Below are 24,710 nucleotides of genomic sequence, written 5' to 3'. Positions count from 1 at the left end.
AGACCCGAAAGAAGACTGGATCGATGAGATTTAGTAGACAGAATAAAACTTCAGTCAAGATTGAACAAAATTTTTAGTTCAAGTTCTCTCATGATGTGACATAACAACTACCAGGAGTGTACGTTGTCTTGTAAGGAGGTTTAGACTGGCCCACGTCGCCGGGGATGCTTCTCGCGATCTCGCATGCATTTCTAATCGACTTCAATGTTTCTTTTATCTTCATACCACCTTGCAGGGGTTCACAGATGACAGATTTTAACAAAGAGCTCCCGGGACTTCGGACGAATCTGAGTAGCTCACTAAGCGGGCTCAGGGCCTGGCCATACGGACTCTAAGATGGCGACTGTGCCGTATGATCATGATATGGAGCTTTCACTTAGTAGCTTACACGATCTTACACCGGGACAGTCGGTCACTCTCATGGAAGACCGGGTTTATAAATATCGATCGTCCTCTCACGAACCAGAACATTTGAATCAAGCACTATCACCGACTCCAGTTCTAACCTCACCATCATCAACCTCCAGTCATATTAAACCAACCAAGTCTCACAAGATGGACGTTCTTGCTACCCTCGACTCCAGGCTCCATTTCAAAACGGCCGATCTCAACGGTATTCAATACAGATATATCCATGCAGATCCCGATTCGGGGAAGTCTGTTGGTACTGTTTTCCTCGTCCACGGATGGCCTGATTTGGCCCTGGGCTGGGCCAACCATATTCCCTTCCTCCTCTCCAAGGGCCTGGGCGTCGTCGCTTTGGACAAGATTGGATATGGCGGGACTGATTCACCCGAGGACGTCAAGTTTTAGTAAGTTACGACGCGTTAAGGAGCCAGCTGTAGGTTGATTCAGTAAGAGCCTGCGGGATCTAATCAATTTGAACTGAAATAGTACCTGGAAGCGCGCGGCAGACGACATCGCCACACTCGCAAGCCAACTTGGTCTCTCTCGTATCATCCTCGGCGGACACGACTTTGGTGGAGCAGTGGTTTATCGCACCGCCATCTGGCATCCAGACCTCGTTGCCGCCTTCTACGTGCTCAACACGCCTTTCGCAGCTCCCACGGCCTCCTTTGTGGACCTCGCATACGAGTGGCCTGGATTCAAATACCAGCAGCAATTTCGTACAAATGCCGTCGCGGACTATGTTGGGCCGGCCGATGCTCAGAACACAACGCGCATTCGACAAATCCTGAACAACGTCTACGGGGTGATTGGCCCCAATGGCGAGCAACCCAGCAACGTCACAGACATCGGATTCTACTTTGATCTGCTGGATCTTGTGACTTCAGACACACCGCTTCTCACCAAGGCGCAGATTGACTTCTATGTCGAAGAATACACCAGGAAGCCAATCAATAATACGCTGAATGAGTATCGCAACAACAAGCTGAACTGGGAAGATGAGCGGGTACTTATCCCCGACAATACCACTTACAGCGGAAAGTTCAAGCAACCTGCGCTGTATATCGCTGCGACCCAAGATCTCACGCTGCCTCCGTCTCTATCCGAAGGAATGGAAACGTACTTTGACAGCTTGAGCCGAGGTGAGATCGACGGCGGGCACTGGGCGAGGTGGCAGAAGCCTCTCGAGGTTGAGAACTATGTCGGAAACTGGTTGGCAACCTCAGTGTTTGGTAATGCTTCCCTGAACCTTACCGCAGGGCTCGGCCTTGGAGTGCCCTGCGTGTAGATGCTAGATTAGGCGATGAACCAGGCGTCTAGCCATCGTGAACCTCGGGCTTTTGTATGAGACGCATAAGGAGTGCCGATTATTATGTGTATAGATCTAGAAGTCTTACTATTTCTATAAACTGAGAAAGTTAGAGAAGCCAATACACCCATTTAGGATATCAGTAGGCAAAAGTAGACGCCGGACGGCGTGGACACTGATCGTAAATGTGATCACATGGGCTCAGCTCAAGAATAGGAGTAAGCACATCGGTCATTTGCATACCCATTCATGTAGAGGTTGAAGTATGTATAGCTCGACCTCAAAAACTAGCCTGGCCTTTCAATTTGCTGACTGGATGTGCAGCACGCACGGTGCCTCAGTTCGCATGTGAATAACCTCGTGCGCCGATCTACGTCATTCCGTCATCCTGCAGAACGCGGGGAACAAATCTTATCGATGAAAAGTTGTCCGAACTATGATAACTTTTCGCAATTCCCACTCTGTCAGTTCATGAAATAGTGCTGAATTGACTATGCCTCGCTCACTGTCGTTGGTCGAGGAAGCCTCCGTTGCTCGAACAGGTGGGGAGTCCAACATTCCACTCGTTGACCTGGGTGCCCTGAAAGACAGCACCAACCCTGAAGCAGCACTGAATGCCGGCAAACGTCTTGTGGATGCTTTCAGAGTATCGGGCTTTGCCTATGTGAAGAACCATGGAATCCCCGAAGAGACTATCAAGTCCGCCTTTCAGTGGGTTCGTTTACAATAATGAACTTTCTCATCACCGCTACTTGCTGATCGTTCCATGCTTAGAGCGAGAAGTTCTTTTCCCTCCCGCAGGCTGAGAAGGACAAGGCGCCGCATCCGCCCGAGGGATGGTGGCATCGCGGTTACTCCGGCATTGGCCGAGAAAAGGTGTCGCAAATGGTATTTGACGCCGAAGAAATCAGCGAGCTGAGGAAAAAACCAGACTTCAAGGAATCATACGAGATTGGGCGCGAGGACGACGATCACCTGCCCAACATCTGGCTCCCCGAGGAGTCGCTCCCCGGGTTTCGGTCATTTTTCAACAATTTCTACGAGGTCTGCTATCAGCTCGAACTCCACCTGCTCCGCGCCATGGCTCTCGGCATGGTCCTGGACGAGGACTTCTTCCGGGACCATCATGTGATGAAAGACAACCAGATCCGCCTCCTCCATTACCCGCCTGTCGAGGAGAAGCTCTTGCGCGCCGGCAGGGTCGAGCGGCTGGGAGCGCACTCGGACTTTGGCTCCATGACGCTCCTCTTCCAGGACGAGGTCGGCGGCCTCGAGGTAGAGGATCCCAACGAGGAGGGCCGGTTCTTGCCCGTGTCGTCCATCCCTGGGACGATCGTGGTCAACATTGGCGACTTCATGCAGCGGTGGAGTAACGACACTCTGCGGTCCACCGTGCATCGTGTACGAGCGCCGCCACTCGAGACGAACGAGAGCGGTAACCGCGTGACCCGGGCACGGTATTCGATTCCGTACTTTATCGGCGCTGATCAGGAGAAGACGGTAGACTGCGTGCCTGGCTGCTACGGCTCCGGTAGGCCGAAGAAGTACGACCCGATAAACAGTCGCGAGTACATCGAGATGCGACTGAATGCATCGTATTAGAGCCGGAGAGATATCCTGTTCATCTGTGCCTAGCAAATGCGATAATTGTCTTTTCTTGAAAAAGTCTAGGGCCCCGTCGGCCACCCCTCGTTCCTGGTCTTGAGCGGCCGACTCGTCCAACACGTGTACATGCTGTCAAAGTCGCAGCAGTCACCATTGAGCACGCGGAGACCCAGGTTCTTGATCATTAATGTGTGCTATTCCTTGCAGGTTCTTGCATGCGAGATCCACTGGCAAATGCCGCGAGTCCTCACCTGGTTGGCCTACCCGCTGACGATCCCCGGCCCCTCTTCCGGTCGTTTCTGGTGATGAGGGCCGAACATGGTAGCATTCTACACCTTAGGTCAGCGGCCTTGGCACACCGCTTGACACGTTACCATGAGCCATGGCACAGCTTAAAGCTGCAAAATTCGGGCGGAGCTGACATGAAGCTGACAACCGGCAGATGAGGAGATGCTCTCCAAGACTCCAACGGATTGGAGAAGCGAAGCAGAGGACCACAACCAACCTGCCCGCCCCCTTCCCGTCCGGGGATGTGTTGATGCGGTGAAGGGAAACTTGACTGATCGCCCGAAGAGCTGGAGGCGACAAGGCGTGCGCACGTCCACGACCACGCGCTTTGCCCGCCCGCTGTGGGGTTTCCGAGCTCATTGAAGAACAGGAACAGGGACCGGGAATTTTGTCGTGACTCGTGGCGGGCAAGTTTCCACCCTTTCCCGCTGCCGTCCAAGCAATTCGATTTCTCAGTCTCAAGACACATACACTCTCTTCCTTTCCTTCCGGGATTCGAGCAACAGTAACCGGGAGTCCGGAAACAGCAACGGGAAACCCTGCGACGACACAAGTGGTGTACAGCTTCACATCGCGAGCCCGAACCCCCCAATACCATTCGACAAAATGTGTCCCGAGGGAGACGAGGACCAGACGGCTGCGGCCACGGCGCAGCAGCAGGAGACCGCGGCGAACGCAGCGGCTGGAATTCTACCGGCTGAGCACTGGGTGCAAGCGGCACGAGTCAGTTCGACGCCTTTTCCCATCGTGGGGGCGTAGATTCTCTACATGTCCCCCCTCCCCCTTTCAACGGCGGCCGCCCGCGGGATTTTGAAGATTGACAGGCCGCTAGGACGCTGCTAACGACGACGATGCCGACTCTGCGCTAGGCGACGACAACGCCAGCTCCACGGCGTCGATCACCTCTACGATTTTGCAGTACCGGAAGATACACGGGAGGACGTTCCACGGCGAGGTTGGCGACGCCCAGTATTGGTAGTGACTCCCGCGGGCTGAGAGGACTGAGCGTTTTGGGCGTTCTCGCTAACGGGTTTGTGAAAGGGGGAGCAACGATGAGCAACAGAACGAGGCTTGGGATATCAAGTGAGATGGAAACCACCAATGACGAAAGAAGTGAGAGGTCGAAGCTGACGCTCATTAGCCATCATTTACTCACCTTGTCTATGGGCGACAAGCTTCACTTGGCACCGCTTGATAAAAGCAAGGTAGGTGACGGGCTCATCGGCGGTGGCTTGCTCATCGGCCTGAACTAACGAAACTCTAAATAGCTAAACAAAGCGCTGGATATTGGTACAGGAACAGGTGAGCGGCGCTTATGTCATTCTCAGCTCATGAAGTCAGGCTAACGGCATCGTAGGTATCTGGGCTATGTAAGTGCCTGCTGAGAAATTCGGCATGAGTATGTGATGCAAGAGGCTGAACTCTGTAAAGTGACTTTGCCGACGAGAACCCCGAATGTGAAGTCATTGGAACGGACATCTCCCCAATCCAACCTAGCTGGGTTCCGCCTAATCTGAAGTTGTGAGTACTCGAAGCGTCAAGATCCAGCATCTTATGCCGTTGTTGACCCCACACAGTGAAATTGACGACTGCACGCGCGAATGGACCTTCGAACCAGAGTCCTTTGACTATGTTCACATCCGCTTCCTGGTCGGCAGCATCGCGGACTGGCCAGCGCTGTTTAAGCAGGCGTACAGGGCTCTGAAGCCGGGCGGGTACCTTGAAAGTTTCGAGGTCTCGCCGGCCATCATGAGCGACGACGGGACCGTCCCGGAGACTAGCGCGCTGGGTCAGTGGGGCAAGTTCTTCGAGGAGGGCGGCCGGAAGATGGGTCGAACGTTCCGGGTCCTCGACGAGAACTTGCAGAGGACGTCAATGGAGGACGCCGGCTTTGAGAGTATTACGGAGTGGAACAATAAGGTATTTGAGAGCCCTTTGAGGATTGACCTGCGCTTTCGGTATCAGAGGAAAGACTAACATGGGAAATGATAGGCCCCTATCGGTAACTGGCCAAAGGACGAGGTGAAGAAGGAGATTGGCGAGTGGGCTCAGCTGACGCTCCTGTCGGACATTGAGGGCTATGTCCTTTTCATGGCCAACGTCATGTCGACTTGGTCTCGTGAGGAAATCCACATATATGCGGCGCAGCTGCGTCGCGAGATCCGGTCTGGCAAGCTTCATGGGTACTACCGCCAGAGAGCAGTCTGGGGACAGAAGCCTCTGAAGACCGAGGCGTAGTCATGGTCTCATTACCACCTTGATTACTCTGTATCTCACCTTAGCTAGCGAGCCTGAATTAGCATATGCAGCAGATTTCATCGAATTGGATGCCTTTCCACCGCGTTGGTGTGCTCCTGTCTCATTGTGAAGGGAGTCTAGCCGCCGAGGCTCATACCACAGAGATGAACGTGACCGGTAGGAGCGTCGGGCCCAGCCGACTCGATAAGCTTATGCTATGCTCAGTAAGAGAAGGGCATCTACATCTGGAAGGTGAATCTTCTATAAAGCAGAGGATGCAGGGTGCTGAGTGAGCTACTCGAGCTTCGAGGTGGAACTCCGCCGGTCTCGATGTTGCGTGGAAGTTGACGATGGCCTCAGATAACTCTAGGTTCCAGCATCGCTGAACGTGAACTGTCGCTGAGAATGGATATAAAAGAAGGCTACTAAAGCCTGCTTACTCTGTCGCCGAATTGCGAATCACCTTCTTGAACCATCCGAGCAACTCAACCGCTTACCGCAACAATCTCACTCTGCTTTGTTTGCTACATCGAAGCCGCCGAAATGAAGTTCAACTTGCTTGCTCTTGCCGCCATTGTATCACTGGCCATGACCGCGCCGGTCTGTTCCCCATCTGGTCGTTATTTGAGTTCGTAGTGCCTCGATCTAACATAGATCCAATATATAGGTCCCCGACGACGCCGTCGTCGACACTGGTGGCTTCCCAGGCGGGAAGCCCTGGAAGCGCGATGACGCTGTCACTAACGACTATCCTGGTGGAAAGGGTTGGTAGTGCAACGATGCGCCATCGACGCCTCATGTTGTCTCCCATAGGACTGCGAACAGAGCTTCAGGTTTTTGAGTGGCTCGTGACGCATTTACGAAGCCTCTGGCACTCGAGGAAAACGAATAGACATACTGCAAACGGAAGCTGCCTGTGTAAAGCTGCACATAGAATCCAAACTCCGTTCTAATCCTGAGTTACTCTACTCATATGAATGACCTAATTTCGTACGGCTAATGGTATCTCGTTTGCTCATAAAATCACGTCAAGTCTGAATCTCCCACACGTTGAGAATGCCAGAATCATTTCTGGCATGGTGTCCATGCAAACACCTCCCGACTACCATGAACTGCCCATTTCCAGAAAAGGCAGCCGAGACCGCGAAGCCTGACTCCAGCCTCGCCGAGTAGACCACCTTCCCAGTCGCGAGGTCGGTGGCATCAGCGCCATCGTCTGACCGGTACACAACCCACCGCAGGTCAGGTGAGATCGCCAAGGGGACGCCCTCGCTGCCCTTTGCCGTCTCAAGGTTGTAACTGTTCATCGCGCCGCTCTCAGGGTCCCATATCGTCACCGTTCTGCCCCAAATCGATGCAATCACTCCCGCCGGGCTCACAGCAAGCCGGAGCGGGTTCCTCCAGTCCTCCATCTCGATCTTGGCAATGTTCCGGCCAGTCTCGACATTCGTGATCCTCAGCGTCCCGTCCTTGGATGCAGTGACAAGCCTGGTGCAGTCCGCCGTCCACTCCGCGTGCGTGACTTCATCGGTGTGACTGCGGATGACGCTGTACCCCTGCCCTTTGGCGGCTGTGACGATCTCAACGCGATTGCGTACTCCCTTGATTGCCAGAAGCTGGCCGTCGGGGCTGAAGGCAAAGGCGCGGATGCCGTGCCACTGCAGGATGAACTTGCGCGCGTTGGGGCTGTTGTCGTTGACCCATTCGACGACGTAGAGGGCCGGCCTCTCGAAGTGGACCATGTCATGTGATGTTATAATGGTCTTGGGAAACCGGTTGACGTATTCATCGTGATGCTCCGTCGTTACGGCGACGAGGTCCATCAGCGGGGAGAAGACCATGTTCACGCCTTTTACTTTGATGGTACGCCTGCGCTCCCCGGAGGCGGCGTCGAAGAGGCTGATGTCTTTGAAGAAGTTGGAGACGGCGAAGGAGGTCGGGTCTGTTGCGGAGGTGAAGCGGATGTCGACGGGTTCTTTTTCCAGGTTCATTGTGATCTTGCCGACGTGACGGAATGTGGCGTGGGCGGGAGCTGGCGCGAGCAGGGTTGGGTATGGGTTCACGTCTCCGTCTAAGCTTGGTGCGGCGGACATGGAGTAGGTTGAAGAGCCGGCGTTGTCGGCGGTGACGGACAGTCTCGCCATGTCTGATGCCGGAACCGTGGACGACTGGTTGTCTATGAAGGTCCGAACGAAGTTGAGAAACCCGGCGAGCTTTTGCGGCGATAAGTTCTGGTCTGATGCGGGCTGACGGTTGAGGATCTCTTTGATGGAGTTGACCTCCTGGAGGATCGCGCTGGTAGCATAAGGAGGGGACTCGCCGGCTTCCTCTGCTCTTTGAAGATGTTGGACCCTGGTACTGTGTCTCAGTATCTCACCAATATCTCGGAAACAATTGAGTGGGCAGGCTTACAGGTCTAATGCATCAACAGCCAGACTCATTGTCCTCCTCCCCGTGGCCAAATGTGAGCCGAGGGCCGCGGCACGACTGGCAGCGCTCCTCCACGCATCGTCACCACGCCGAGACAGCGACCATCGGGATTTCTCAGGTACCGTGTCAGAGACGGACCCTACGATTTGGCCGACGACCTCATTGCAGAATGCCGGGACGTATCGGATTTCGCTCAAGAGCTGGTCCTCTCCTTCGCAACTCGCTACATTGCGTCGAAGTGCGACGATGCTGTCGGATAGTAAGAGGACTTGTTCTTGTACGGGTGAGAGCTGTGCTTCGGCTTCAGGATGGGCCGCAATGAAGTCACGTAAAGCTGCGGTGGCCGGTGACAAAGCGGCTTGCAGCTGGTGGCATTCTGAATTGACGCTGTTGGCGTCTGACGTGCTCATGATGGTGTGACACTTGATCGAATGTCTTGAGAGTACATGGCGTTGAGCTTCACTCCGCGGCGGCAGTTATCGCGCTTATGAATTAGCGAAATGCTTAACTTGCCCCCCCATCAGGCAGCCAAGTTCTGAAGCGGCTATGCTCAAGGCTGAGAATGCCAGATGATGTCAGGGGAACTTGAGTGCAGATCTGTCGTGACGGAGTAAGCACTTGTGCTTCTCTCTGGTTTAGTGCTCTTCACTGAGATGGCTTCTTGTTAGTGAGCTTGCGCCACTGTGGTTGTGTCAGTACCGGCGGCCACACTTCTCCAATGAGGACCAAAGGCCATTGACTGTGCCACAGGTAGGGCTGCGTCGTCTCTTCCGTTGTTCTACCCATGCAATCCTGATCCTGCCGCTGATTTCTATATGTTGTCATCCCTTGTGAATGCCTTGACCTGGTTTCAATCATGCCGTCAAGGGTGTGCGGATGGACACTGCCGGCTCCCTACAAGATCGTTAGGGAAGGGCGGCAAAGTAACCTAGTGTGCGCTGCCCAGGTGTAGAGGTCGCCTTACAGACTCAACAGTAGCTGTGGCAAATGCTCGTTGTCGCGCTGCTCTTCCCATAAATTACTGAAGATAATCACATAGTGTCCTGATCATGCCGCATCTCCTCCTCTATTGACGGCAATTTTGGGCTTTGAGTTGATGTCCGCAGCGCTTCTGGCACCTCCGCCCCTCTGAGTTCGAACCAAACTCTATAGCATGGCTAAACTGCTCCCCACCCAGCCAACTATCACTGGATGCACACATCCACTAATCCCCGATAGTCTAGTGGTGAGGATATCTGCTTGTCATTGCTTGTCAACGATTCGCAGGGGACCGGGGTTCAATTCCCCGTCGAGGAGTTCTTTTTACATTTTTTGGCTCTTGTGAAGCCGATCTTGCTTTTTTTTTTCTTGTGCGCCTAGTTTGCAAGTCATTTGTGCTTCGATTGGACTATTTGGAAATACAGATACATCGTGGTTGGTTGCGTGGTGAAGCTTCAAACGCCAATAGTGCCCATATCATTCACACAGCCCTATTCATGCCAGAACAAACCCTGCGCCGTTCGAGATAGTCACATAGTTGGGCCTAGGCAGCTCCTCTTTGGTTTCCTTGGCCTCTTCCTCCAAGCCTATTTCCAAAGTCTTGTCTCCAAAGTCGAAGAACCAGGTCAGGAACCCGGTATACTGGATTCCCTCTTGGCAATGAATCCAGTACTTTGGTGAATGCTTCCGCTGGATTCTCAGAGCATTAGCTACCCCCTTGGACTTGAGTCCAACACCAGCCTCGTTAATCGGATGCGTCATTGCAACGACCTTGGCATCGGGGTCCATCTCCATGGCGGCTTCTACGATACCGGGGTCAACTCCGTGAGGGCTGTACAAAATGACCTCGTTTTCTCCATTCGCAGCTACAATTTTGATGACGATGGCATGGTAAAGGTTCGGGTACTGCTTGGTCTCGTCTTCAAGCCGGAAAATGGATAACCATTCGGGCATCTCTGGCGTAGCAGGCCACGCTTGGTTACGTACAAAGTCCGGAAGAACGTAGACATTGTCAAAATGCTTCATTGTAGAGATCGTGGCGGCGGCATCCTCTACGGCAAAGACTTTTAGTGATGGATCAAATGTTCGTAGCGTCGGTTGGTGCAGGTGATCCGGGTTGGTATGGGTGACGGTCACCGCATCGAGCCAGTGCTCGTCGTCCTCCTTTGAGCCTCCCACGGCCTCCTCAATCTGTCGGACCATATCTTCACAGGCTTCAATTGTTTCTAGTGCCGACTTTTCCTTGAGTGACAGCCGCAAAAAGTAGCTGATGAGAACATCGTTGACGCCAAAGAGCCAAGGGTCTTGTAGGATGTGGTAAAAACCCTTTTCGCCGGTCGCCCCGGAAGGTTTAGGGATAGAAGTGAGCCATGCGTTGTCGCAATTTGCGAGGGTCACGATAGGTCGTCTGGGAGTTTGTCTCGTTGCGTCGAGTGTCGCGATGAGATTCGCGCGGTCCATGATGGAGGTTGAGAAACTTCGATGGAGAATATGTGACCAAAGATATATTGGCTTTACGGGGGGAGATAGTAATAAGTACTTTGATAATAATGATCTTCATCGGCATAGCGTACTCCAATGTGCTCCAAGCACAACGGAGTGCGTGAATCTAACCAATGTCAACGCCTAGAACCAGCCTGTCAGATTTTAGTCTTACATGTCAGCACTCTCATGGTATTTGCGTCTAATACAGTGGCTCTCAAGGATTCATCTGCGAAATGCTTTTGTTAAAAGAAATGGTTCTGATTGGAAAATATTATCGCTAATCACAGAAATGTCGCAGGTTTGCATTTGCCCAGGAGTCAGGATTCAAGGCCAAGGACTGCAGCTTACGAACTACCCTAATAGTACAGATGATCATAGCACACGCTGGAAGTCATAATGTTATCTCCAGCAAGATACCTAGGATTATATCTCAGATTGGCTTTACATTCGATCGGTTGGGTTAACCGTCAATGACATTTCATTATACGTCTTTGAATTGATGATTTGATGCCATGATGGAAGCTCGTGCCAGACATCACTTGTGGGGCGAAATAGCGCTTTAGCAGATGCCGCTAATTTCTTAGTACATAATGTAAGCGCCCCCTCATTCCTCCATGAATCCACGAGGCAACACGTATTACAGAGATCTAAACTCCTTCAAAATCAACGTCTTAATTGCAACGTTGAATGCCCGCTCAAGTCCTCACGAAGGCAGCGATCTCTCCGAATCCACTCCGTAGTCGGTAAAACCCCACCCTGACTAGGTCTAATCTTCCCATGCTGTACTAGGAAGTCTAGATCTTTAGAGCACCAAATGTGCCCCAGCTATGTGGATAGAAGCTTGGCAAGGTCTAGACTATATCGTAATGAAACCCGAGGACTCGGGACAATCTGAGGCCACAGCTAGAGAATGTAACCAAAAATACAGAAAAGTCAGCTCAGCACAAGCCAAGATGTCACCAAATATTCAAGGTCATGGTTATGTTTTAGTGACAACATCGACGACATTGCTGACTCGGTTACGCAGTTGCTATTGGTTACAACCTCATAGCGGTCTCCACTTACCGCTTTGTCGTCGGAACCGGATGAAAGCGGAGCACATAAAACCAAGACACCTCGCCATCTTGGCGGGTAAGGAGTCGTTTTTTTCCTAATCTGGTCATGGCTAGTCGCGTTTCTCTTCTCATCTACAATTCTGCATTAGCACAAACCACTCGGATTGAGTTCAACGACCTGTATCACCTTATCCCACCGGAATTACGAACTCAAATCACATGCAACTTGGTCTGGGGGGAGGGAAGTTTCTATCAACATCACACGTAGCACAAAACCTCACCTCACATCACAAACTCGGCCAATGCCGGGCGGATTTCAATGGCTGCTCAAGCTCACAGACGCTCTCGCAACGGTTCGTCAACCCACACTCGACGAGGCCGATAATCGCGTCGAAGTCTCATCGCGCTTGGCTCTTCAATCGTCTCTTGGCGTTGGATCTAACTTTTCTCTGCTCTTGACACAGGATGCGGGACATGCCGAACAGCCCGTATCAAGTGCGACGAGGCGCGCCCGTTCTGCAAGCAGTGCGAGCGTCGTGGTGTTGAGTGTGTCGGATACCAGATACATCTGAAATGGGTTGAGATCAGCGATATCAGCCCGGATAGCCAATCTGCAAGCAAGAGCGTCATCAAGCCGCGAAGTTCTTTGACGATTTGTCCATCAAAAAAGTCCGCCGCGTGTAGGAAAAAAGCTATCCCCCCAACATCCGTAACACGGAGTTTGTCAGTGGGCCCGAAACTTCATTCCTCGTCAGATGCCTTCATCTTCAGACACTGGGCCGACTCTTTGCCGGATCTTGTGTATCCTAACCCTGAAGAATACGCTACTATACGACAACCATACCTTGCCTTTGTCTGGAAGGAAAATTCCATCCTGCTTCCAGCGGTTCTGGCAGCCGGGTCTGCTCATCTTCACGCACTCGGGAAGCTCAAACATGCAGAAACTCTCGAGAGGAAACAAAGAGCACTCTCCACAATGGTGGCCTGCGTAAAGCAGCCTAGAGCCATATCGAATCCCCAGTTTCAGACGTCATTCCCAGTGTACTTGAGTGAAGAGGCAATTGCGGCATCGGCAGCGCTCGTTGGCATGGAAATCATGCAAGGATCGCATACACCGTCAATCATCCCTCTTCTTCGAGGCCTTAAAGCACAAATGCAAGAAAGACAAAATTTACGACAAAGAGTGGCCGCAAATTGGCCAATGGAAATGGACACGCCGATGATGGCAGTAAACATCAAGATGATGGCTTATATCGACACGTTTTGCTGCGTACCTTGCGCAACACACCCAGTCTTTGACGAGCATGCCTGGCATGATCTCATCCTCCCAAAGTGTCAAGACTTCTCTCTTGCCAATGGCCCAGACATTGTTTTCGGCTACTCGATGCACATCTTGCCAGTGATTGGGGCAGCAGCCTCGCTGGTAGACGACTTCTTTCAAACCACAATCATGCCCGAGGACTTTGTCTCTTCTCGATGTCAACTGCTAGATGAACTGGAGTCAGCTTGTCGAGACCTTCCACCTCCTCAGCACCAGCCAGATCCAAATACTGATCCATCGGCCCCGCCAACGAGTCTCAAAATACGCGATGCCAACGCCTGCATCGCAGCTGCCCAGGCCCACAGCCTGGCAACACAAATTTTCCTGCTCCGGGCGGACGAGGGCGACTCAAGCACATTGGCAGCCGAACGTCCCACAAAGCATCCCCTGGCTTTGGTGGAGCAGCTATCCGACGCCGTTGCCGCCGTGCCGCTCGACACGCATGCGGCGACCATGATGATTTGGCCGGTGTTTGTGCTCGGCTGCGAGAGCATGGCGGTGAGCGCACGGCGGTATGAGGTAGAAGAACTGTTTGAGAGGATTATCGACAAGCAGAAGCTTCTCAACATCTCAGTGGCGCTCAAGATGCTGCGGGAAAATGTTTGGACGGGCGATGTGACAAACACTGCGAGCCGTGCGAGTAGTTTGTCCCCTGCAGAAGAGTCATGTCGATATACACAGAATCAGTGGGTCAAAATGTGTTGGAAAGAGCGGTTGCAGCTTTGTTCGGCATAGGAAAACTACATGTACCTTACAAGTTTGCAATGGCCGCAGATCTCACGACTGTGCGTGCAGTCTGCGACGCAATAACTACATGTACTCGTACAAGAAATGAGCAGAAGATGGGAGGCTATGTTGGGCTTTTGGATAATGATGATGATGATTCTATCTATATTCTACACATTTTGATCGCTCGAGGCTCTAAGTACAGATGTTTGATAAATAAAGGCTATTTGACAAGAATGCGACTGGTGACTGGTTCACAGTACAGTATTCGACATAGGAAAAGGGGGTATCTTTCCGGTTTCCGTAGTACAGAGGGGATAAAAAAAAATTAAGACATCTTCTTCGCTTGTTCCTCCAAAGTTTGGATAAGTTTGCTTCTCTGCCGAATCTTTTTGCCCCACTTGTAAAAGATAAAGGGGACGGGCATGAGCACGACCTCGGCGACACCGACCGTAATGCCCGCAATGCGCGGTGTCAGGGCGGCGTACATGCTCTTGCCGACGAGCACCAACACGGCGCCCAGAATAGATCTGAAGACGAGGTTGCCGGCTGACGCAGAGGTCGCGTACATGCCAAAGACTTTTGAAATGTAGCTAGTGCCATAGATGAAGACGAGGCCGAAGCCGTAGCCGAAGGGGACGCCGGACAGGACACTCCAGTAAAAGGGGATGTCGATGGGTAGAGAAGTGAGTGCGAATGAGAGCTGGCCCACTGGCTCAAGGACCGCGCCGATACATATGAGGAGAACGACGGCCTCGGGCTCCTGTTGGCCAGTCTCCGGGTTCTTGGGCTGGCGGTTGACCAGCTTCCTGAGAAGTGGCTCGGTGGCTAGGACGAGCGCGATGCCGACGAAGACGCCGAGGAAGGCGAGACCAGAAATGGCGACGCTCCAGCCGCGCTCGGTGGTGTAAACAATAGGGAAAGCGACGTAGGCCAACTGGACGATGGCGTAAATGACAGAGATGTAAATGTTCCAGAACATGAGTACGGGCTCGGTAAATGATAGGATGAAGGGACGGGACACGGCCGTCCTGATTCTGCGGAAGATGGGGACGGTGTCGTCAAAGTCGGACCAGTATCTGTGGTCTTCTTCTTCTTGACGCTTTGCGGCGGCTTTCTTTCTGAGAAGAGTTGGCCGGTAAGTCTCTGGGACGGTCATGATGAACAGAGCTCCGACGGCTGTTGAAATCAATGACATCCAGTTGAGTGATCTCCAGCCGAACGCTTCCACGAGGAAGCCACCCTGTCATTTGTTGTTAGCGACTGGGCTGAAGGTTGTGGGCGAATGGAGCTTACCATGAGAGGCCCGAGAACGGGACCGTTGAGGGGTCCAAATGAGTACACTGACATAGCCAGCGGCAAGTATTTGGGGTTCGTGATATCCATGATTGAGCCACCAACGTTGGAAAGCATGACACTACCCGCAACAGCACTAGATTTCATGTGAGCAACTGGTCATATGAATAAAGGAACTATGTGAAGGTGACTTACCCTAGGAAACGTGCCACGATGACCATCGTAAAGTTGGTTGCCAGTGCGGCGAGGGGAATCAGTCCCAAGAAAACAGTGAGGCCGCCAATGTACATTGGTCTTCGGCCAAACGTCTCACTCAACGGTGCCATGATGAGGGCACCGAGGGCGAGACCGACGAGGTAAAGAGAGATACCGAGGAGAGGTAGTGAAGGGTTGGTAACGTTGAGCTCTTGGCTCATCTGGGTGATACCACTGGAGTAGGCCGTCGAGTAGATGCCCGTAGCCAGTGTCGTCAAGGCAAACATGGCGACGACGAGCACACGATAAGCCGTCGACCAGTTCTTTGGGTCGTCCGGGTCTCCATCCCAAAAGTCGACACGGAAGGCCTTGAGGGCTGTTGGCGGGCCCTCGTCGTCTTCATTCTCTGGCTTTTCGTCATACTTCTTAAAGTCCTCGACATCAAAGTCAAAATCTGGTACGTAAAAGGACCATCGTGGAGGGAGGGCAGTCTTCTCGTTGAAGACACCCTCGATATACTCGTTGGCGACGGGGTAGTATGATAACCTGCTAAGCCGCGGCAGGCGAGAGAAACGATCTGATGGTGGTGGTTCAAGTCCAAGAGGTTGGAAGCGTTGGCTTCTTCGCATCCATGAGCTCCTGGCATTGATGAAGGAGTGCCTACCAGGAGGCGGCGGTGGTCTCGGTGGGAGAGGAGCGAATCTGGTCTGCTTCTGTCCACCTGGAGGGTAGAACTGTAGCCTGGCGGGGTCAGGCACTTGGAGAGAGTCCGACATGGTGATGGATCATTACTGCTAGCTTCCAGACTGGTAGCGGTGAGTGAAGGAGAGGGAATGGAGGTTTTCCTGTCAACGATGGGCCTCATTGAGTGATAACTGCAAGAGGCAGGGAAAGGAGCCCGCCGAGGACGGGGACCGACCCTATCAGGACCATGAAGTCCAAGGGGCGAGAACCACATCATTCTCGCTTGCTGTGCTACGCATGTCTTGGATAATTGACGGGCAGCGTCTAAGAAGCAACGCAGGCCTTACATTCCACGCCCCCCCCCCCTCTCCACATGGCATACGTCGTTGTAGCCGCCAGCTCGGGGTGGCTGATGATGAACACAGCTCATCATCATGCTTGGGGACCCCAGGGCTGGTGATCGACTGGGATCACCTTGGGCGCGGATCGGCGGCACCGCAGCGATAACCCAGGAATTATTAATTTCTCTGAGGACTCCTGAATCAACCAGACGCGACGGGGGAGGGATGAGATGGTGCCCACAACGGACGACCGCAGCGGGCAAGCCGCAAAGATGATGTGCCAAAAGGAAAGCCTTTCGGGTGGCCCATGCCCCCCTATCCCGGCAACTACGCGTCAAACCCCACGTGCCGTTACGGGCTGGCGTTATATCAAACTGTTTTAAGGACTTTCCACCCGAATGTGCGTGGGTGGAGTACGTACCCTCCGTTGGATCGAGTCAATGCGACGCTGGTGAGGTTCCTAGTGGAATAAGACTAGGAAGCCCCTGTCGGTCGATTGGTCCGTACTCAAGGAATATTCCCTGGCTATGCACGGGCGATCATCCTGCAGGGGCTCAAGTAGAGATGGCAGGGTTAACGTCCGTCGTCTGCCAATGATAGGAGGACAGGCGACTGGACGACAGGATCTGAGGGAACCAAGGTGCGGCGTCTAGAACTTGTTGTGTGAAAGAGATTGCAGGTGCCAACTCCAGTCGAGGCGGACAAGCGGGGTTCTGCTTCCTGCTTATGCCTCTCTCTCTCTCTTACTCACTTGCCGTTTTGGGTTCTGGGCAGCAAAGCCAAAACAAACTCATGGAGATTTTTGACTTGTGACAGTGGGCGGGTGTGGGTTGTGTCAGTCCCAGATCTCTGGCAAGAGAGGCAAGCACGGCACTCATTCATCCACCCGCTCACGCCGTGTGGCACATATGCTCCGCAGAAGAAACTCTGGGTTTGGGATTTTTTCCTTTGCTGAGACTTGAGAGGATTATGGAATATGTACTACCCAGCCTTATGTCGGCATCGCGGCACGGCAAAAGAGTGCCTGGCGAGGTATCACTAGGCCGGTGGATGAAGTATCAGGATGTGTGCAACGGCACATTCGCACGTTGATGTGATGTGTTTGAAAACAAGGAGGCCCAAAGTCGAGACTCTTCAAACATCGATCAATCGATCTTCATCTCCTCAGGGAGGATTGATGATCTCGCCATCACCCTGCATTAGTGTGGCGACAAATGTAACATGCTCTACGTAGCGACACCGAGTAGTACGATAAACTGAATTCAATGTTTATGCCAAGCGTGGATAATTTCTAAGAAACAGATTGACATAGAATGAAGTCATCTCGAGTACACGTAGTTCCATTTTAAACTTTAGATCGAAATGAGATGGCAAAATGGGATGCCTGCAGTCTATAATCTCGTTCTGGAGTATAGCACATCGTTTTGGGAGGAGAGGTATGTTTGAACTTGAGAGATAATACGAGATATGATCATCGAGTTGTGGTATCGAACATAAGAAATGAAGTCTATGGAGTCCCAGAAAACCGCTAGTTTTACCTAATAATCCCAAATCCGAACAAGATATGTACAATGAAGATTGGACGCCCTGTGAGCAATTTGAACTCTGTCCGTTAACATCTGTAAAGCCCTCCCTGATACCCGACAACGCCCTGCCTCAAAACACTAAAAAGCCTTTCTTAATACAAAAGTTGACAACCAAGTGGCTGCCTATTTTGTCTTGAAAGCCTGGCCAATGGCGCCACCGGGGTGGTTCTTTGCAAAGACTGATGATACCGATGAGTACATCTCCTTGGAAGCAACATACGCCAAGGCATCGCCCATGGCAATGGCCATAGTGGTAGAAGTAGTAGGCGCAGATACGCCAAAGGTATCCTTCTCAGACTCGGGGATGGGAGCAGGGAGGAGAATGAGGTCAGGGCGGGCCTTTGCGATCTCGCATGTCTCCATGCTGGTGGGCGAAGTGAGGAGGATGAGTGGGCACTTCTTGTTGAGGTGAGGCAGGAGGAGCATGAGCTCGGGGGTCTTGCCGGAGAAGGTGATCATAATGAGGGTGTCGTACTCGCCGACCACACCGAGGTCACCGTGGAGGGCCTCGGTAGGGTGAAGGAAGACGGCGGGGAGACCCAAGCTGCTGAAGGTGGCAGTCAGCTTCTTCGCGATCCAGCCAGACTTGCCGACACCGATGAAGACGACCTTGCCGCGGTGGTCGCGGTGGCGGACGAGAGCATCAACGGAGCGGTAGAAGCCGTCGCGGCAGACGCGCTCGGAGGAGTAGAGCTGGGTAAGGGCCATGAGGGCGTTTGCCTCAGTGCGGAGGACGTGGATGGCGCCGTCCAGTCTGTCTTCATATGATGATGAGGCCCTGCGGTCCTCGTGGGTGACGTCGCGGAGAGGAGATCTGGGCATTGGTGACTTGGGGCCGCGGATCTCATATGATTTGGCGAGGTTGACGTTGAGCTCTACGGGGCCGCGGCTGCGCATGCCCATAGCAGATCCAGAGCGAGGAGGAACCATTTTGAAATGTGTGTGGTGGAAAAGGAGAAAAGGTTCAATGAAAGAAAGGGATGAGGCTTGAATGTTTCTGTTGCTTGGAAGAAGTGAAGCAGTGAAATGGAGCCCGGCTCTGATTTGTTTTAATCAACTCTGTTGATGTTTGACGAGAAGAAGAAAGGTACTTGGAAAGTGAAGCTGATGATCTTGCTGATGATAAACCCGTGATGGGGAGAGGAAGATCCGCTCTTTAATACTGATCAAAGGTCCTCGATCCATCGGATACCTTGGAGCCATCGATATCTCCAGTATATTCAGTCTAGTGTAACTTGTAAGCCTAGGAAAAAAGAGGAGTTTGGTCGTTGGGCGTAAAGCGGATCCTCAATTTGATGCACAGGGAGGTCCCTAGCTCGAGCCTATCATAGGCGATCTACCGTCAAAGTTCATGACAGAGGGTGGGCGTCCTTTTCCACAGCGAAGCGGTATCCAAGGTAAACCATGCCTCACCGCATCGGGGGGGTACAAGCCAGAGAGAGAGCCCTTTCATTTACTCTAGACATACACGTTTAGCCGCGGTAAGAAGGCGTAGGAAGGGTGACGAAGTCGCAGTCTCAAAATAGCCCACAATAAACAACGGGCCAAGACTGGTAAACCCCCCCTCCCCTTAATCCAAGAGGAAACCTGACGCGAGGGTTCGTGCGCCTGCGAAGAGCAGGCATATGCCAGACTTTGCATAATGTAAGCCACCTCATCCCGCGAAAATGCTGTTATCAGTTCCCACCTCGGTTCATCGGTGGTATGTCTTGATTTGTTCCGGAACGGGATGGGGGGTTTGTCAAGCCACACCGACGCGACGGGACGACGTGGATATCCCGTGGACCGTCCATAGTGTATTATTCGTAGATATCAAAGAGAGAAGCTGGTCGAGCCTGGTTCTGGGCCTCGGTGTACCTGCATGCTGGCAAGGGTCAGAAGAGGGCATCTGCAGGTCTTGGCCATCTCCCCCAAACTCACTTCATCTCCGTCTAACCAGGACAAGAGATCGTCCCCTCTGATCCCTCTGATAGGCGTCCGCGACGTCCTGATTCGGGCGAGAAGCTGGGCCAAACTTTAATGTTTATCAATCCACGCTAGACGCATCTCTCCGTAGATTGCTTTTTCCGGTTTCTAAACGCCCCCTCGTTAATTCCTGTCATTCTACAGCTGTCGTGATCCCATTCAAGCTGCGCCTGGTACGCCATGGCCCCCTCCCGCCAAGATAGCCGCCTGTTGGACATAGATTTAGACGCTGGGTGGCTAGGCTAGACACGTGTTGGCCGCCGTTGGTAGCACGGCGAGGTGTCTGGCTCTGACATATGGTCCCCTTGCTTCGCGTCCGATGCTGTACAGGCTCCCTGACGTGTAGTACCTCATCTGAAGAAGCTTCAGATGACGCTGTCGTACCCAAGGTGACTTTCTTGCTTATTTGGCTTCTTCTAGAAGGAAAACTACGTGTTGAAACCGTTCCTGTCTCAATCATCAGGCCTACTGGGCATAAGGAAACTCGCTCTCAGCCGCACTAAGGAAAAGACGACGCAATATCGATGGGGTCAACGTCATCCACAATTGCGATGACAAGGCGATTACGGATACCTATTCATTGAAACGGAATATATTTTATAGAGGGTCTTTTTCTTTGTGTGCGCGCGCTAACGAGCGTCTTGCCGTCCTCCCCGGTGGCACCGCAATATGGGAGATGGAGGTGCACCTTCGCCTCTTCGGGAAGTGGATGGGCGGAAAGGGTCACACCAGCGAAAGGAGTGGGCGGATGGCGTCTAGGCGCATCGGGGCTTAAGCTGTCTTTGGGCAGCTTTAACCGATAAATGGCGCCCAGAAAGCTGCAGACGCAAGCTGACATGGCAGAGCCTCCTTTCGAGGTGACATTTTACTTTCTTGGAGTCCCTGAACTCTGAAGAGCACTCTCACCAGCCACAGAAGAAGGGTGGGGGCCCTTGAGGAGAGAGAGAACAAGAGTGAGTCAGTTTCATGCCCCTGTCCAGTCATCGTTGATCGACTCCTTTCTGGCCAAGTCGGGGCTAGGTTCAAGGGTGACATCCGGTCCTTGGTCCCTGGGTCCTCTTGGTGGCCAAGATACCACACGTCTTCGAGGCTTTCGAGCACTATCATTAACTTTCTACTCACACACTTGGCTTGACCCGACCTTCTGGTCGGGAGCTGCCGTCTGTGCTGTTCTCTGCCAGATCTGGCGGCAGGGGAGCCTTGATTGCCTGCCCCCCTCCCTACTCTCTCTTCCCCTCCCACCCGAGAGTCAGACAAATTGCACAAGTTGCAGGTAGTGGCGAGGAAAACTCCAGTGCTCAAAGCCAATGGCGGGTTACTCGGATTCGTGAGTACACAGTAAAGTGGTTTTGCACGTGCTCGGCTATGATCACCATTCTCTCACACCTTGGCTAGTCTTGGCTCTCAATTACCCCAACTTATCTGTACAACGAACCAATTTTCACTTCAACAGAGAGGTTTATCTGAAGGAGCCGTTTTCTTGGATCTGCACCCCATGGTCTCTTCATCTGTTCTTTTGCTCGCAAATCGGTTCACCGTAGTATTTTCTGGAGGGGTTTGTCTCGCAGTCTACGAGGGCTGAGGCGACCCCGACTCTATTTCCTTTCTTGGCAAATGTAGTCGACACTGTGTATGTGCCCTCCCCGCCTCACCTTCAGGCTTCATGAAGAAAGTCAACCGAAACCAGGAACATACTACCTATTGACACGAACCATTAGTGTCTATTCTGGGAATGAGATTGGACAAGCGCGAATAAGCCACGTCCACTTCATCTCGTCTCAAAACGTCTGTCGCATGTCACCCAAAATGGCAGCTATTGCAGACAGGATGATGGAATGACAGGCTGATGCTGAGATGCCTGGTTGGGGTTGGGGGTTTGGTTCGGACGGCGCCCGGCGCCCGGACTTGCGCCCATCACGGCTTTTCCGGACTCATGAAGAACGGGTGCTTGTTAACGCGCGCCTCGCCGACCCTCACCCAACTGTGAAACCCGTGAGAAAATCATCGGCAGTTGTTGGCCGTCGTCCTCACCGGCCGTGATAAGAGCCTCAGTCTCAACTCTCTCACGGCATCCCCCCCCCCTCCCAACTGGCAACAGGATTCAAAACGGGATTCAGAAAAAACTGGAGAGAAGGCTCTGCACCTGTGTAAGACCCAGCATGTGCAGAGGCCCAATAATGTCCTGACGGGACGGTTGCGGAACGTTATCGATGGCCCGGGCTCCTTTGTCTCTCCACTGACGAAGCTGCAGCAGTATGCAACTTTGAGTCTCTGCATACATTCACGCTCCACCAAGAGGTTCTCGTCTGCCCCAACACGGCTAGGTCGGCCGTACCCTGCTTGCAGTGTGCTGACAGCAGTGCAGCAAGGCCTGGCTGTTGCGTCTTCCTGAATCCTCCTTCCTTATTCCTTCTCGTCCATGTCAAGCATGTCTGAAAGTCTTGACCACTCTCAACTACCGAGATGGGTGGTGGAGTATTGTCTTGTCTCTCAATTCCGGGGCAACGGGTCGACTCCGTCCGTTCGACTCTTGTCCCCAAGACTCCAAAACGTCAAGTCTCCATCCAGTCTGTCCGTCTCCAGGACCATCCCAGATGGCCGCCCCGTCATACAGACATCAATATGTTATCGACCGCTAACAGCCTAGCGCATGCAGGTGCCATCTGGTTCTCGCCAAACTCTGTTTGAATTAATTGTGAATGCAAGTAAGGAAAGACGCGCCTCCCGCGGGCTGGTGGGGGGTCGGTTCACCATTCAAGTGTTTACTGTAGCATTGAACCTTACAGTTGCTCTCAGTATTTGCTTGTTGGGCCCCTTTTTTTGCGCAAGCTACACTGATTGCCGTCCACAACCACGTCATTGCCCGCCACTATAGGACTCAACGTAGTAAAAAGCAATCATCGAGGTTCATCTGACGTGGCTTCCTTAACCATAGAACCTTAATCATAACGGAATTGACGCGGCTGAGTGCTACTCTGGTAGAAATTTTCTTCCTTGATTTGCGCCCAGCCCTTCGGTGAATCCAGAGAGTCGGGAAGTGGGCGCGCTTGGAGGTACGGAACACAGCCAGCGGCGCGGCGGTGAACAGCCCAAAGCCAAGTGGCACTCTCTGACTCTTTCTCACCTTGCAGTGTGCACCGCGGCTCACAAACTGCATGATGATGTGATACTGGGCATTGGGCAAAAGGCGGCTCAGTTGCCAGTTTCACGCAATAGGTCCCACAACGCGCAAGCAAGCAAGGACGGCCCCTTGAGAACGCGGATGTTGTGTACAACAATCCTGTTCCCAGTCCAAGGGCCAACCCACCGGCTGTGGCTCGAGCTTGCCGCGCGCTCGTTCGGGAACAGACTTGACGGAAGTTCAGAACACTGGATTCAACCCCCAGCAATCTGTTTGTTATCGACAACGCAGGGGAAGGGATAGCATCATTTTCGACGAACAGATTCGCCGCTTTCTTTCCATATCACTATAGGATATCCAGCCGGGTGCAGTAGGAGACATGGTGCTGCGACGAGCCCCTACATTGTAGATATCCCAGACTACCTTATGGAGTACAGAGGTGTCTAGGCCTGCCAGTGCGTGTGCACAAACATGTGAGGCTCCGGCAAACACCGGCCGGATCTTCATGCAAGATTGGATTTTCAATCATTTTGAGTTTTTCGTTTATTTCTCCGACTCATATAACCCAAGAGAATGCTCATATGTTTTTCTCTCTCAGACACCACCGCTAAGGAACCTCAAACAAGGTTGAAATTGATAATTTTCCAATATAGACAGCATTGGCAGTAATTAATTCGGTATCATCGATCCGAAGACCTCGTCAAACGTCCCGAAGATGCTGGCCATATAGGCTACTTGTCAGTCGTGAGCACTAAGCTGTTGGTGCGTCCCCTCGCTGCAAGCCATGCCGCCAACTAAGACGAAGGGGTCTTCTGATAATGCGCGATTGCGCAACACAACAGTGCAATCCTAACCCACAATCGCGACGCAATGCGACGTTGAGCCTGCAGCCTTACGACGACGTCGATACAAAGAACAAGAGTCCGCGCTCGTCCTCGCCGACCGTCACCGGCGAAGGGGGACGAACGTACGAGCGGTATTGAATTCTGTGCGATGATCAAACTCGCTGATTGCCGCTCAACCGCGTCCCGTGGCCGACGAACCAAAAACTTGAACCATGCCCTGCCGCCCGCCCCTTGAAAAGCCCGAGCGAGAGAAAAGAAGAATGATGTGATGAAGGGTATCCAGAATTCCTTAACTTTGTTGTCCTTCCCAAAGAGATTCTAGAACTTGGGTGTCTGGTCTTGGTGCCCAGAATTGAGTGATCTCGCTCCAGGAGAACACGGACCCTTACCTCGTCTTTCTTGCTTAGCAAGATTAAAGGGCGACGATCTGAGCATCACACAGGGGAGGGGTCAAGTGTGGGGTCTACCTACCATTACGGCGTAAAAAGCTGTCTTTACACGTATCTGGCATTTTCGGATTTTCATCTATCTACACCACAGACTAGGTTGCATCTTGACGGATGCACTAACGGAGAAGACCCCCGTCCTACCCTCGTCTACCGTAGCTACGTGCCCATGGGGGTGGATGGGGGGTGGGTTATCGACTGCACAGAAAAGGAGACAGCTCCAAAATTCAGGGACCAGAAAGATTGTTGGCTGGGAAGGGAGGCATCAACGGAAGAGGTAATGATTTGCACGTTTCATCGTATTCGAATATTGGGAATAAGAACTGTTTACAATCTTACTTTGGATGTAAAATGCTTCCGGGCAGTCTGGGCAGGGTGATGGAAATTA

General features: G+C 52.6%; 8 protein-coding genes and 1 non-coding gene across 9 annotated transcripts; 5 read left to right on the top strand and 4 right to left on the bottom strand.

Moving 5' to 3' along the window:
- Positions 1–555: 555 nt before the first annotated feature.
- BDZ83DRAFT_757748 (epoxide hydrolase) lies at positions 556–1,696 on the top strand (the record flags this gene model as incomplete). The annotated part of the gene is made up of 2 exons (XM_060514936.1): positions 556–812; positions 895–1,696. The coding sequence occupies 2 exons, from the start codon at positions 556–558 to the stop codon at positions 1,694–1,696; spliced, it is 1,059 nt and encodes a 352-aa protein (XP_060358593.1).
- Positions 1,697–2,210: 514 nt separating this feature from the next.
- Positions 2,211–3,319, top strand: BDZ83DRAFT_591941 (uncharacterized protein; the record flags this gene model as incomplete). Its single annotated transcript, XM_060506491.1, has 2 exons — positions 2,211–2,432; positions 2,492–3,319. The coding sequence occupies 2 exons, from the start codon at positions 2,211–2,213 to the stop codon at positions 3,317–3,319; spliced, it is 1,050 nt and encodes a 349-aa protein (XP_060358592.1).
- An 897-nt stretch (positions 3,320–4,216) lies between these two features.
- Positions 4,217–5,848, top strand: BDZ83DRAFT_724199 (S-adenosyl-L-methionine-dependent methyltransferase; the record flags this gene model as incomplete). Its single annotated transcript, XM_060512632.1, has 5 exons — positions 4,217–4,333; positions 4,443–4,585; positions 5,042–5,131; positions 5,188–5,530; positions 5,603–5,848. The coding sequence occupies 5 exons, from the start codon at positions 4,217–4,219 to the stop codon at positions 5,846–5,848; spliced, it is 939 nt and encodes a 312-aa protein (XP_060358591.1).
- Positions 5,849–6,876: 1,028 nt separating this feature from the next.
- Positions 6,877–8,289, bottom strand: BDZ83DRAFT_724198 (ribosome assembly protein 4; the record flags this gene model as incomplete). Its single annotated transcript, XM_060512631.1, is given in 4 exon segments — positions 6,877–6,888; positions 6,898–6,919; positions 6,944–8,206; positions 8,261–8,289. Coding segments are annotated over 4 exon segments (1,326 nt in total).
- Positions 8,290–9,486: 1,197 nt separating this feature from the next.
- BDZ83DRAFT_t300 lies at positions 9,487–9,574 on the top strand. The gene has a single exon. It is a non-coding gene; the product is annotated as a tRNA-Asp (tRNA).
- A 35-nt stretch (positions 9,575–9,609) lies between these two features.
- BDZ83DRAFT_641272 (uncharacterized protein) lies at positions 9,610–10,735 on the bottom strand. The gene has a single exon (XM_060509547.1). The coding sequence runs from the start codon at positions 10,715–10,717 to the stop codon at positions 9,752–9,754; it is 966 nt and encodes a 321-aa protein (XP_060358589.1). The 5' UTR covers positions 10,718–10,735; the 3' UTR covers positions 9,610–9,751.
- Positions 10,736–11,855: 1,120 nt separating this feature from the next.
- BDZ83DRAFT_641270 (fungal-specific transcription factor domain-containing protein) lies at positions 11,856–14,258 on the top strand. Its single transcript, XM_060509546.1, has 2 exons — positions 11,856–12,149; positions 12,261–14,258. Exons 1-2 carry the CDS (start codon positions 12,116–12,118, stop codon positions 13,850–13,852), a joined length of 1,626 nt encoding a protein of 541 aa, XP_060358588.1. The 5' UTR covers positions 11,856–12,115; the 3' UTR covers positions 13,853–14,258.
- On the bottom strand, positions 14,172–16,110 carry BDZ83DRAFT_591932 (major facilitator superfamily transporter; the record flags this gene model as incomplete). The annotated part of the gene is made up of 3 exons (XM_060506489.1): positions 14,172–15,086; positions 15,140–15,275; positions 15,335–16,110. 3 exons carry the CDS (start codon positions 16,108–16,110, stop codon positions 14,172–14,174), a joined length of 1,827 nt encoding a protein of 608 aa, XP_060358587.1.
- A 1,958-nt stretch (positions 16,111–18,068) lies between these two features.
- On the bottom strand, positions 18,069–18,875 carry BDZ83DRAFT_591898 (SIS domain-containing protein; the record flags this gene model as incomplete). Its single annotated transcript, XM_060506486.1, has 1 exon — positions 18,069–18,875. One exon carries the CDS (start codon positions 18,873–18,875, stop codon positions 18,069–18,071), a length of 807 nt encoding a protein of 268 aa, XP_060358586.1.
- Positions 18,876–24,710: the final 5,835 nt, after the last annotated feature.

The sequence above is a fragment of the Colletotrichum acutatum genome (assembly GCF_030867785.1).
Source record: "Colletotrichum acutatum strain CBS 112980 chromosome Unknown BDZ83scaffold_181, whole genome shotgun sequence".
Lineage (NCBI taxonomy): Eukaryota > Fungi > Ascomycota > Sordariomycetes > Glomerellales > Glomerellaceae > Colletotrichum > Colletotrichum acutatum.
The sequence above is the reverse complement of the archived record's forward strand: the minus strand, read 5'-3'. Positions and strand labels throughout refer to the sequence as shown.

Bases quoted from the DNA above. Each gene is read 5' to 3' on its own strand.
- BDZ83DRAFT_641272 (XM_060509547.1), bottom strand. From the start codon at position 10,717: ATGGACCGCGCGAATCTCATCGCGACACTCGACGCAACGAGACAAACT.
- BDZ83DRAFT_641270 (XM_060509546.1), top strand. From the start codon at position 12,116: ATGGCTGCTCAAGCTCACAGACGCTCTCGCAACG. The intron at 12,150-12,260 runs GTTCGTCAACCC...CTCTTGACACAG, and splicing joins TCACAGACGCTCTCGCAACG to GATGCGGGACATGCCGAACA.